This window comes from Mustela nigripes, chromosome 3 (genome assembly GCF_022355385.1).
Source record: "Mustela nigripes isolate SB6536 chromosome 3, MUSNIG.SB6536, whole genome shotgun sequence".
NCBI lineage: Eukaryota > Metazoa > Chordata > Mammalia > Carnivora > Mustelidae > Mustela > Mustela nigripes.
The window spans coordinates 92,322,859-92,336,036 of record NC_081559.1 but is presented as its reverse complement, the minus strand read 5'-3'; the positions used below and the strand labels follow the sequence as shown (position 1 = coordinate 92,336,036).

The 13,178-nt window shown below is 37.0% G+C and overlaps 1 protein-coding gene across 1 annotated transcript in view; it reads left to right on the top strand.

The window, feature by feature from the left end:
• THSD7B (thrombospondin type 1 domain containing 7B) overlaps positions 1-13,178 on the top strand; it is a 717,646-nt gene that overhangs the window by 541,996 nt on the left and 162,472 nt on the right. Inside the window, exon 14 of the mRNA XM_059395498.1 lies at positions 2,732-2,910. Coding sequence (XP_059251481.1) covers positions 2,732-2,910 — 179 coding nt within the window. The remainder of the gene's footprint in view (positions 1-2,731; positions 2,911-13,178) is intronic.

Sequence of the window (13,178 nt, the reverse complement as noted above, 5' to 3'; positions counted from 1 at the left end):
AAAATTTTTGGGTTACTATTTCTTCAAATAAGTTTCCTGCCCCTTTTATTCTTTTTTTCTCCTTCTGGAATTCCATATAATACATACATTTGTTTACATGATACTGTCCAAAAGATCCCTTAACCTATTCTCATTTTTTTTTCCTGTGTCTTTTTGCTATTCAGTTTGGTCACTTTCCATTACCCAGTCTTCCAGACCACTGATTCATTCTTTTGATCCCCTCAGTGTATGTTTCATTTCAGTTATTGTATTCTTCAACTCTGATTGTTATTTTTTATGTTTTCCATTTCTTTGTTGGAGTTCTCCCTGAGTTAATTCACTCTTCTCTTTAGTCTGGTGAGCATCTTTATGACCATTACTTTCAATTCTTTATCAAGCATATTGCACATTTCCACATCACTTAGTTCATTTCCTGAGGTTTTGCCTTGTTTTTTCCATTTGGGAAATTATCCTCTGTCTTCCCATTTGCTTGACTTTGTTTATATGAATTTGGTAAAACAGCTACTTCGCCTAAACTAGAGGTATATCTGGTGACTTTCACTGCTGGAGCTGTGGCTGTGGTGGGCTGGGGATCCTGGGACCCTCCAGGCTGGGACTGTCCTGGAAACACAGCTGAACTGAAGTAAATGTAAGCTTGGGTGTTTCAGGGCACTCTGCACAGAAGGGGCACCCTGGTGGGATGACTGGAGGCTATATGGGCATGGGCTGTGTCCCCCATGGTACTTCACACCCAAGGCATCCTGGCACAATGGCTGGAGCTGAGGTGGAAGTGGCCCAGGTGCTCCCAAAGCACTCCAGGTAGGGCTCCCCCTGCCAAATTATATAGTGCGTAAGTGGTGCAGACCTGGAGTGTTCTGGGGTGCTTTGTGCTTACACCACCTCGGAAAGATAACTGAAGCTATAGTGAGTACTGACCAGGTGTATCTCAGTATGGGCTGCCCTGGGGCCTCCTTGATGGGACAGCTGTGGCTAGTGTTGGTTAGAGGCAATAGGCTCACCAGCTGTGGTGCCTGGATCCCATTTTTGTCCACATCATCAAGATGGAAGGAGTAAATAAACTGTGGCACTTGCCAGGCCCTCCAACCTGGAGAGATTTCCAGCAGCCTTCCCATTGTATGGCAGAGATCTAAGGCTGGATCCTTTATGTTCTAGTTACTCTTTTAACTTGTGGCCTTTTCTGTGCCCCAAGGGCATCTGGGGCTGGTGTGGGCTAGGGGCCCAGGGGTTGCTGAAGTGGTAGTCTGGCTAGGATGCCTGGACCCTCCTCCTATCCGGAGGATAGAGGGGGAATATCACTGTGATCCTAGCCAGCCTCTCCAACCTGGAGAGAGTTCTAGCAGTTTTCTACTTGACAAGGTTCTAAGGCTATTTTCTTTTCATTCTAGTGCTTTTTAAAACCTTGTTTGTTTGTTTGCTTGTTTGTGTCTGTGCCCCGGATAGACGAACCCATTTATGGTCCCTCAGTACTATCCTTTCTCACTGTACTTCACAGCACTAGGCATGGCGGTTTCTTTAGTTACTGTGTCACAGCTGTCTTGCATTCTCTACATGGTCTCTTTTTTGTTGTGCAGAAGTTGTTTAGTTAGCTCACAGTCCTCCAGGAGGAATTGCTGTATAACTGCATGTAGATCTGGTATGTCCACAGAGGTCATGAGTTCAGGGCTCAAAATTTGATACTAATTTGATGTATTATATTGGTGAAGTTCCTCACTTTTTACTATATATTATAACCTAATCATGGGAATGGAATTCTATTATAGTCAAATGTTCTACCCAAACTTAAAGGGATAAAATTATACAGGCATGGACACCAGGGTACAGGGATCAGATAGGTTGCACTTAGTTAAGATGAATGATACAAGAGAATTAGCTTTTTTCTTTTCTTTCTTTCGTTCTTTCTTTTTTTTTTTTTCTTTAAAGGAAATTGATGGCCTCACTTTTAGATATATTGAATTTGGAGATAATCAGGCATCCAATTAGAGTGGACCAGTAGGTCTTAGAAAAGTCAGTAAGGTTGGAATTGGAAATAAATATTTGGTAATGATCAGTGGAGGCGATAGTTAAATAATGGGATCGTCCAGAAAAAGACTATAGCAGGAAGTGGGCTGGGACAGGAATAAGTCCCGATAACTAGAGCATCTACCTGTGCGTTTCCACCCATGTCTCTTGATTCCAGTCAATATCATCATGGAACTTTTCACCGTTCCTCTAGTTGGTATAATATCCTGCTTCTCCTAATTTGTGGTCCACTGTCTCTCCTCCCAACTCCAAGCCACACTACCTGGAAGTAAGAATCAAGAGCTCTTTTAGTGAAAACTTTGCAGATCACAAATACTAAAAAAGGTGCATTCTTTTATGCACCCTGATTCCAGATGGTGAGTTGTGGGAATTATAGAACATAAGGCTCAGTGAGGGGAGATAGTGCCATCATTAGCCCTGCGATAATTTATTTCTTCCTAACAGAAAATAGGAGTAACTGCGTTTTCTTTGCTCTTCCCTCCCAGAATTGGCTATAAAGTGATAAGATGGCACAAATTTGGAATGCAGATGTGACTATATTACCTATTTCTTAAACCATTGTCTGTTTATTTGAATAGAAAATCACTGAAGCCATTGCAGCGATGTTGTTGAACAATCTGAGCTGTGACTCTTTACTTTCTATAAAGAGGTAAATTTGATCAGTACATTTTGCCTAGATTTTCCTCCCTTCACATAAATCTTTTTCTTTCAGGTTATATTCAAGAAGAGTGTGTCATCCCATGCCCATTTGATTGCAAGTTAAGCGACTGGTCTAGTTGGGGGTCTTGCAGCTCATCTTGTGGGATTGGAGTGCGAATTCGGTCCAAATGGCTAAAAGAAAAACCTTACAATGGAGGTCGCCCATGTCCCAGACTGGATCTCAAGAATCAGGTAAAGTACATGAAGCAACAACAACAACAACAACAACAAAAAAAAACTAAAAAATTACTCACTTGATTACTTCCTTTGGAAATGGAAGTCATTCTCTTGCTATAAATAACTCATAAAAAGTTATCACAAGTTCAAAAGAGGGGTTAGGAGGACATAGAGTAATATAAGAGAGTTAGTAATGGAGGTCTTGTCCACTCCTAGGTAATGCAGAGACCAAGTTGGTATTACTGGCAATGATAATGTGTATGAAAAATAATCTACCTGGTTTTGTATGGTCTTGAAGTATAACTTGACTATTCATATTATAAAAGTGATTTGTGTTTGTGTGTGTGTGTGTGTGTGTGTGTGTGTGTGTGTGTTTAAATATAAATACTAAAAATATATATAAATACTAATGTTGGGAGAATGTCAAGTACTTTATGGCAGTAAGTAGTTAATGGTTTCATCCATGTACTCCAAAAATGGGGTACTCTTTTCCTTCACCAAACTCTTCATCTATTTTTTTCTTCTCAACCTCACTAAAGTTTCCAGTTTTTTTCATATCTTTTCTAAGCTATTTCTCTACTTGTTACCCAAAAAGTCAAAGCTATTTTCATAAATAGAATTTGGAGTATACCCTTCCATACAGATGTCTAGTAAAATTGCCATCCTCGGCAAAATTGATTAGAGTATGTTAGTTGCCTTTACCCATGTAACAGTCTAAGATTTAGTTAAGAATTTTAATAAAGACCTCAAATCTCTCTCATGATTATATAGTGGTTATCAGATTTGGACAGATGTATTTTTTAATCAATTGAATAGTTAGCGCACATGTTGATTGTTGAAAATTCTTTATTCTTAAAGTTGTGAAAGGAGTCCTATATGTATATATAGTTCCTTTCTAATCATGCAGCTATTTTAACAGAATAGCTGCATGCACAGGCTTCAATTACTAATTCTATTAATTTCTGCCCTTTTGATTAGACTTTCTGATCCCCCTTTTGATTAGACTTTCCATACAGATTGTTTAATGGAATGGAAATCCATATTTCCATTCTTAATTAATTTGAATGCATACAGACATGCAAGTAGATACCATGTGTCAATTAAGGCCAACATCCTAGATATTTTTCTCGTAAGTTTTGTTAAGACCCATAATTCACTGAAAAGTGAAAAATTACCATTCCACCAAAAAATAGTTATGTTCTAAGATGGCAGAGTATTTTAATTTTTCTCTCTTCTCTCTCTCTCTCTTTTTTTTTTTAAGATTATGCAGTTAGATAGTGACCATAGTTTCTTCTCTCAAAACTATTACAAACCTATGGGGGAAGACAAGGCAGAAAATCATAAAATCAACATAGAGATTGTAAAAACAAAGAAACCCCCAAAACTTTACAAATATTGTAGTTTGGTGAGGCGAAATATTACAATATGATTAATAAAAACAGGAGAGCAACAATCAGAGCAAAGATGGTCTAAGGAGATAATAAGCCTTGCTTTAGTACAAAGAAAGGTGTAAGACAGGTTTATGAATACAAGGAAAATTTTTCTAGTGAATTCTGTGTATGAGGACTCTTTCCCCCTCCCTAGGGGATTTTCCAGACATTTAAAAAGGAAAATAACTGGGGTGTCTGGGTGGCTCTAAAGCTCTGCCTTCCTGCTCAGGTCATGATCCCAGCATCCTTGGATCAAGGCCCACATCAGGCTTTCTGCTGGGCAGGGAACCTGCTTCCCCCTCTCTGCCTGCCTCTCTGCCTACTTGTGAGGTGTCTGTCAAATAAATTAAAAAAATAAAATAAAATAAAAAGAAAAATAACTACTAAGCATTTATAAACAATACATGGTAGTTATTCTTTCTCATAACTTTCAATGAGAGCTAAGCCTTAATAACACGTTAAACACCGATTTTTAATATGCTAATTTTATGAACTAGGAAATTACCAAGGGATTAAAGGGACTTCACTGGAGTGCAGACTTCAAGACTCTATTTTCAGTATGCAAAGGCAAATGTGTAGAAGTATGTCTATCAAATTTGAGAGTATGAATAAGATAAAGATAATTGTCAACTTGTTTTGACTTAAAGGAAACTTTCTCAGAACGCTTGATTGACATGAAACTGGTAACCTTAAGAAGTAGTACAAGCTGAAAAAAGAATTGAACCCAACTTTAAGAATAACTTAGGTAAATTCCATAAGTAAAAATATGTGAGGATGGGGCTGTCTGCAAGAGGTATTTCTAACTCTTGGTTTCAAAAAGGGAATATTAGCATTCCAGAGACATTTGTTTGCTATGCTCCAAAACGAATCCTGGCTTTTAATGAGGAGAAATCAAACTTAGTGTGGTATGTGGTATGTGTTCTGCTATAAAGAGGTTTCAGATGTCTAGCATGAGTGTGCCTTAATTCAACTTGAATTGAAAAACTTCACCCTAATCTATACTTTGTATTTTAACATAATTTAATTGATAGGGGCATTAGGTAATAAGGCTTCCCTCTCTACCTGTAAGTCTCTGAACGGCAAGGAAGAATACTGTTATTTAAAAAAAAAAAAATTGTAAATTTAGAAGAAATTCTCCTTAGAGCAATTTCTTTTCTAAAGCAAGCACACTTTTTACCTGGGAGTAGATTTGTGGAAACCAATCTTTGCGGACTTCATTATATATTCGCTCTTAAATATAAGAGCCTCTTGTGTGATGTATGTATGTGTGCATGTTACGTACTATATAGAAAACTGTTGAAAGTTACCCATAATTTCTTAACTCCTCTGAAAATAAATTGGGTTGGCAGGAATTTTCATTATTGAGGAAATATTCCCCAACTTCCATTATTTATGGCAAGTTTTCTTTAGAAAAGATGGCTATATGTTTTCCTAAGCTGGAAATATGATCTAGTTAGAGCTACACCCACAGAGCATTTTTTGTAAAGTTCAGTTTCACTACTGGCTTTAGGTTATGTGTCTCCTTTCCAATTAGTTCTCGGGTTTAGATTTACTTTCCTATTTTTAGAACCAGGTTAGTACTCTCTGTTCTGTTCACATAAGTAAGTGCTTAGAAAAACATCTAACCCGGGCGCCTGGGTGGCTCAGTGGGTTAAGCCGCTGCCTTCAGCTCAGGTCATGATCTCAGGGTCCTGGGATCGAGTCCCACATCGGGCTCTCTGCTCAGCAGGGAGCCTGCTTCCTCCTCTCTCTCTGCCTGCCTCTCTGCCTACTTGTGATCTCTGTCTGTCAAATAAAAAAAAAAAAAAAAAAAAAAAAAAAAAAAAAAAAAAAAAAAAAAAAAAAAAAAAGAAAAACATCTAACCCAAATTTTAGCAGTAAGAGAGGCACATATATCTTCAGTACCTGTACAAAAGGAAAATTCTGAATATGTCAGATTGAGCCAAACAGACAGTTAATAAATATATATGTAAACATATATACAATTTGTGTATATGTATATATAATGCACATGTCTGGGTAAATGTCAGCATACCTACATGTGCTTATTCATTCTTCATTTCTCTGTAGAATGGGAGGTCTTGTGAAGGCAAGGTCTTTCTATTTTTGTAACTCATTCTAGCCCCTAGTGCACTACCTTGTGTATTGTCAAATGATGTTTACTAGATGCTTTATTTTAAAAAAAGCCTTCTCTCTGGATAAGTGGGTGGCTAGTTCTGTAGAAAAAATGTTAGAACCCTGGTCTCCTATGCTATGATGTATCATTTAAATTCTCAAAAACACTAGTCCTTCTAGAAGAAAGACATAGGGACCTCCAAACTATAATTGCCCAAAGAGTATTTCAAAATTGATCTGAAAACTCCTGACTGTTGGATCCCCACTGAAATCTCCGTGATTAAAAAAAAAAAAAAAAAAAAAAAAAGGTTGGTATTATGTACATAAGCTCATACACTGCTCTGAACCTGTCAGTGGAATCAATTTTTATAATCTCTCATAAAAAGCATCCCTTTTAAACCTGAAACTATCAATGTGATGGCTTTTTCTCTAGAACTGCCAAAGTGACAGCAATACTTGAATAGCTTTATGCTAAGTATATTTGTGATGCTAAATAGTTCTGGCATGTAGTTTACTCAAAACTCTTATCAAGGCAGAAAACTTCTAAATAGTTTATTGGATTATCAGGTCAGTTGGCTGATGCCCTTGATTCTCCTGTGCATAATAAAATACATAATATATTTTAAATTTTTATAGTCTATAATATGTTGAGTAAATTATTTAACGTTATATTTTTGCTATTTTTTTATTTTGAAATTCTCCTTAATAAAAGCTCAAATGTAGGGACATGAAAGTTCTGTTGGACTTCTATTTCCCCTTATGAATTCTTCACGTGATTGAAGGCAAGAGTTCCCGGAAGTTCTATTTTGTTTTTGGTTGGAAATCTGTGTGTTAACAGTGTATATGGGGGTGGGAGGGATGATACATTGAGATTCATTACCTATTCTTTTTAAAAATATATGCTGCCTACTTTTTTTTTTTTAAGATTTTATTTATTTATTTGACAGAGAACACAGGTAGGCAGAGAGAGAGAGAGAGAGAGAGAAAGAGAGAAGCAGGCTCTGCACTGAGCAGAGAGCCTGATGCAGGGCTCGATCCCAGAACCCTGGGATCATGACCTGGGCTGAAGGCAGAGGCTTTAACCCGCTGAGCCACCCAGGCGCCCCTATATGTTGCCTACTTAAATACATTTTTGAGTTTTGATTATGTTTGCAACTAAATGAGAGGATATAAATTAAATATGTGTGCTTTTTTATAAATAATTGCAATTTTAAAGGTCTGTCTTCTCCCCAAAGAGAAGTGATCTAAATTTGAAAATGAGTATAGTGCATTTTATTTTTCATAGTAAGGTAATAATGTTTTAAAGAATACTTTCTTTCCAAAGATGCATAGAAATATTTTAGCATGAATATTTCTTTCTTAGAAGAGGCTTGTGGATAAAAAAATATTTCTACAAAGAAAGAGCTTGTGCTCATTTTAATACTACTTTGTTAACTAATAGCAAAATGTTATGATGTGGAAACTGTCACTCTATCTGAATATGTGTTTACCTGAAAAATATGGCTACACATAAGCTTTAATTCGACTTAACCAGTTTTGACTTCTTGCTTCTTTTTGACCAGCCCAACTCCCACTCATTCTAGGCTAGTCCAAATCATTCCTGGCAGTGTCCTGCTCACTTTGGACTTAGTATTTTGGCAAGAGACCCAGACTGTAATGGAGTAAGAAGTCCTATTCTTGAGCATTAAAATGGTAGGCAGTCCAAGCTTATCCATGATTAAGTACATTCAGGTGTACCATTCTTGTGTGGGGAGGGGTGTTGGTGTTTGCACCTTTGAAAAGGCTTTGTTTTAAGTGTGAAATATATGCCATAGAATTAAGGGAAGCACAGTGATTCATTCCTCAGGATTATTTGGGAGGATTTAATAGGGCAGATACTCTAGAACACATCACCTCTCTCTAATATAGTAGTAGTTATTCCAAAACGCGGTACACTGCTTCCCATCTCAGAGGCAGGATAAAACAGCTCCTAAGGGCCAGTGTTCTTCCTTTTTTTTTTTTTTTTTTTCCCTTTATACCTGTCTGCCAATCCAAACTGCTCTCATGTTGTGACATCTCACTAATTGAGCTGAGTAGAGCTCAGAGGACAGGCAATTTTTCTTTTCTGTTCTTGCCCTGTCACCGTCTAGAAGAAAAATTGTTTTTTGTAAGAAATTTCTCTTCCCCCACATTTGTGTCTACACATAAACTATTCTTGATCATTCCAAAGTAATGCCCCTCGGGCTTGTTAAAATCTTTTGGAACTTTGATCATTTTTCTTGAGAGCTGCCAGAATCACTCATGAAAGCAATTTTCTTATGCCTGTTGTCCACTCTATCTTGAATTTTACTGTGTTTTGATACTGGGTATTGCTACTCTGCAAATACTCAAAATTACTTTTGTTATTCAGATGTTCTTATGTATCTCTAGAATGTTCTTTATTAGGCTGCTTTGGTAAGTATTCCTAATGCTGTTGTCAGGGAACAAGAATTATGTCCTCTTCAAGGGTCCTTCTAGCTGGATTAAGAATGGAATTGACTTGAGACAGATTAACAGGAGAAAATCAAACTTAGTAGAGCATGTATGGGGAATCCACATAGATATGAAAATTCCAAGGATAGGCAATATGAGGTCTACATGTCATTCTCAACCAAGGGTAGGAGTCTGGGACTTCAGGGGAAAGGAATACATTTCATAGGGTGCTAGGAAGAGCAGATGTTTGGTAATTAGATGTTTGCCCTGCCATGCAGATGGACCACTTTGATAATATTATCTCTGAGAGTGATCCTTATTCTGGGAAAGACCTTCTGTGTGTTTAAGGGAGGTGCAAAATTTCTCTTGAGCTGATCGGGTCTCGATTGCTTTCAGCTTAGAGTAATTTTTCCTGCCAAATTAGCCCATAGTGGGACAGCCTGCCCTTAGCCCCTGTACTGTTCCTAAGCAGGAATTCCAGGATTGGCTGGGCACAGCTACAAAGTTATGAACAGGGAAATTTTGTCAAATTTTGTCTTTGTAACTCTTTCACTGTGTTCCCATATCTCATATTATCCCTGGTCTCTTAACTCCTCAAGTCCTGAAATACTACATTGGATAACATCAGCTTCAGCAGGAAATCACATCATCTGTGTTTCCAATTTTCTAAAACCGTCTTCTTAACCAAGTACTTAAAGTAGAAGTTCTCAAGTGTTTTTGTAGAAAAATAGTGACAGAATCTACTTTTCATATCTTTTTTGAATCATTCTGTCAGTCTTTTAAGCTTTAAATACAAAATGGAAACTTCCCTCTTTTTTTCAGGTATTCAAAGAACATGGTTTTGACTCTAACCGCAAGATTTGGTTATAATAAACATACCTTTCAGAAAACAAAATTGAAATGATGGGAGTATAGTGCCTTCTTTAAAAAAAAAACAACAAAACTATCTATTTGAAAGTAAGATATTAATGGCTTGTTAATTATCTGGTTTTATTTTAATTAATTTTTTATTTTTTATAAACATATATTTTTATCCCCAGGGGTACAGGTCTGTGAATCACCAGGTTTACACACTTCACAGCACTCACCAAAGCACATACCCTCCCCAATGTCCATAATCCCACCCCCTTCTCCCAAACCCCCTCCCCCCAGCAACCCTCAGTTTGTTTTGTGAGATTAAGAGTCACTTATGGTTTGTCTCCCTCCCAATCCCATCTTGTTTCATTGATTCTTCTCCTACCCACTTAAGCCCCCATGTTGCATCACCACTTCCTCATATCAGGGAGATCATATGATAGTTGTCTTTCTCTGCTTGACTTATTTCGCTAAGCATGATACGCTCTAGTTCCATCCATGTTGTCGCAAATGGCAAGATTTCATTTCTTTTGATGGCTGCATAGTATTCCATTGTGTATATATACCACATCTTCTTGATCCATTCATCTGCCATATGATACTCTCAATAGATGCTGAAAAAGCATTTGACAAAGTACAGCATCCCTTCCTGATCAAAACTCTTCAAAGTGTAGGGATAGAGGGCACATACCTCAATATCATCAAAGCCATCTATGAAAAACCCACCACAAATATCATTCTCAATTGAGAAAAACTAATTATCTGTTTTTTAAGATATAATTTATAATATTGTATACATTTAAGATGTACAGTGTGCTGATTTGATACATTTATATTTGCAATGTCATTATTAAGGCATTAACTAACATGTCTCCTATGTCACATAACTATCATTTCCTTTTTGTGATGAGAACAATTAAGATCTAATCTCTTAGCAACTTTGAAGCTAACAGTAGAGCATTGTCGATTATAATCACTATGCTGTGCATTAGATCTTCAGGATTTACGTATGAGTTAAAGTTTATACCCTTTAGATCTTTCAAGCTTTATCCCAATATTGTTACCAGAAAGCTGGTTACCTAGATCCTGCCTGGATCCTACACTAGACCCCTACAGAAAAGCATTTATTGAATCATGATTTATTTATTTTTTTTCCTACATGACTTGAGAGTCAGGATAAAAATAGTTTCTTTGAGAAACTTATCTGAATTTTGAAATCCAGAGTTCATTGTTTTGTTTTTATTATGTGAATCACTGTACAGTACATCATTAGTTTTTGATATAGTGTTCCATGATTTGCTGTTTACATATAAATTGTTTCATAACCTTTACTGATCATAAGAATAGAACAGCCACCATGGGGGTGGGAAGTGGTGTAAAGATACTTTCCCAGGACCCTGCTCCGGAGACTGTGGTCTGCACAGTTAGAGTGGATCCAGGAATGTGTATTTGTTAACAATGGATTGTTTTTACTGGTTCTCCTGATCAGGCAACTTAGTGAATGCTGCCATAATTGAGATTCTTGCCTCTGAGGCTACCATTTCTGCTGAGTTCAGCTCTGGAAAAGATTTTCTTCGTAGTTAACCTAGCCTGTCCTTTTGAATCCAAACAGTGAACACATCCAGTTTGTTTGCTACTCAAAGCCAATCTGGGGGTCTGGCAATATGAGGTCTACAACCTCCCCCACCACCACTTCACAGAAGAGGAGACTGAGGCTTACAGAGGTGTAATGACTTGCCCAAATCCACCCACTGATATATGCAACAGGTTGAGTCAATCAGGTCTGAGGTCAAATGCTGCCTTGTCATCTCCTAGTTGTGGGAACAGGAGAAAATTATTTAACCTGAGTCTCACCTTCATAATCTGTCAATGGGTATAATAATGCCAACTACCTCATGAAATTATTGTATTAATAGAAAATGAAAATACAAACTTCTATCTCACTTTTGGAAGAATAGTGTGTGCTTGATAAATGTTAGGTAGGATGTATTTTCCTCGGTTTCTAACACATAATTTGTGTTTCCAACTCCATTTGCTTTCACCTATATAATACTGCATTTTAGAACTAAGTTATGCAGATTCCTTCTCTTTTTACATTTAGCTACTTGAACATTTGTGGTCAAATATTTTAGTCGTAATAACTCAGCTTAGATACATAGTAAAGCTACTGTCACTGCTTCCTGTACAGGAAGCCTAATTTATTTTATTTCTAAATATCCTGTTCAGCACCGCATTTTTTTTTTTTTTGTAGCAGAAAGGAACATAACTTTTTATATATTTGTGACTAATTTCCTATGAATTTGTGATTCTTTGCACCTTTATTTTTATAAACATTTTAAGGAGTATAACAAAAAGATGGCCAAATCATGATGGGTAGAGCTCTATGAATTTTCTCATAGTGAACCTTTCCTTTCAGTTACCACCAGCTTCAGGAAACCATACATTATCAACATCTCAGATGGCCCCTTTTTGCTCCACCTTTCTTACTACCCACTTCCTCTCACCAAATAGAACTACTACTTCCAACATTATTGTTGGGGAGGAAAAATTTTTGCTTTACCTTGCAACGTTCTTCTTGCTGGTCTAAGAATTAAAATCATTTGGGACAGATTAAGAGGATAAAAACAAAAGTTTAGTCACAGTATATCTCCTGTATATGTGGGAGTGACCCAGAAATATGGAGTAACTCCCTCAAATGGCCAGAAGTCATCACCCTAAATACCATCTTCAACTAAAGACAGAAAGGATGTTGGGGCTGGGGAGTGGGTAATGGCAGGTTGTAGGGAAAAGCACAGTAAACATAAGTAAGGTTGTTATGTGTATTTAAGTTGTCGTTTCTCTGTTGATAAGAGATTCTAGAGATTGAGTCATCCCCCCACTCTTTCCTGCTACAGAGAGAGAGGCACCCTTACAAATGAAGTTTTCCTTCATATATGTAAATATCTCTTACAACAGGGTAACTTATACTTGGTTTTCAAAACTTCTCCTGTGTTGAGTTTCTTAAAAATAACTGGATTAAAATAATTTGTCAAACAGCCATATTTTAGGGTGGCGTATTTTTGTACCACTTCACTATAAGTTAGTTTTTTCATTGTAAAAATAATTTACATAAATGGATTCTGCACTGTATATTCTTTGTGCCTGTCGTTTCCTCCTCAGCATGTTTGTGACAGCATCCATGTTGTGATTTGTGCTAATATTTAATTTCCATTGCTCTGTTATGTCTTTAGGTATATCATATTATTGTATAGACCACATCTTATCTATTTTTATTGTTGATGGATGGATATTTGATTTGTTCTGAATTTGGGGCTATTAGAAATAACCCTGCTATGACTATCCCCATCTTGTGGTGCTCATATGTGTGCATTTCTGTTGACTACATACCTGAGAGTATACTTCCTTTCATTGGATATGCTTATACATTCAACT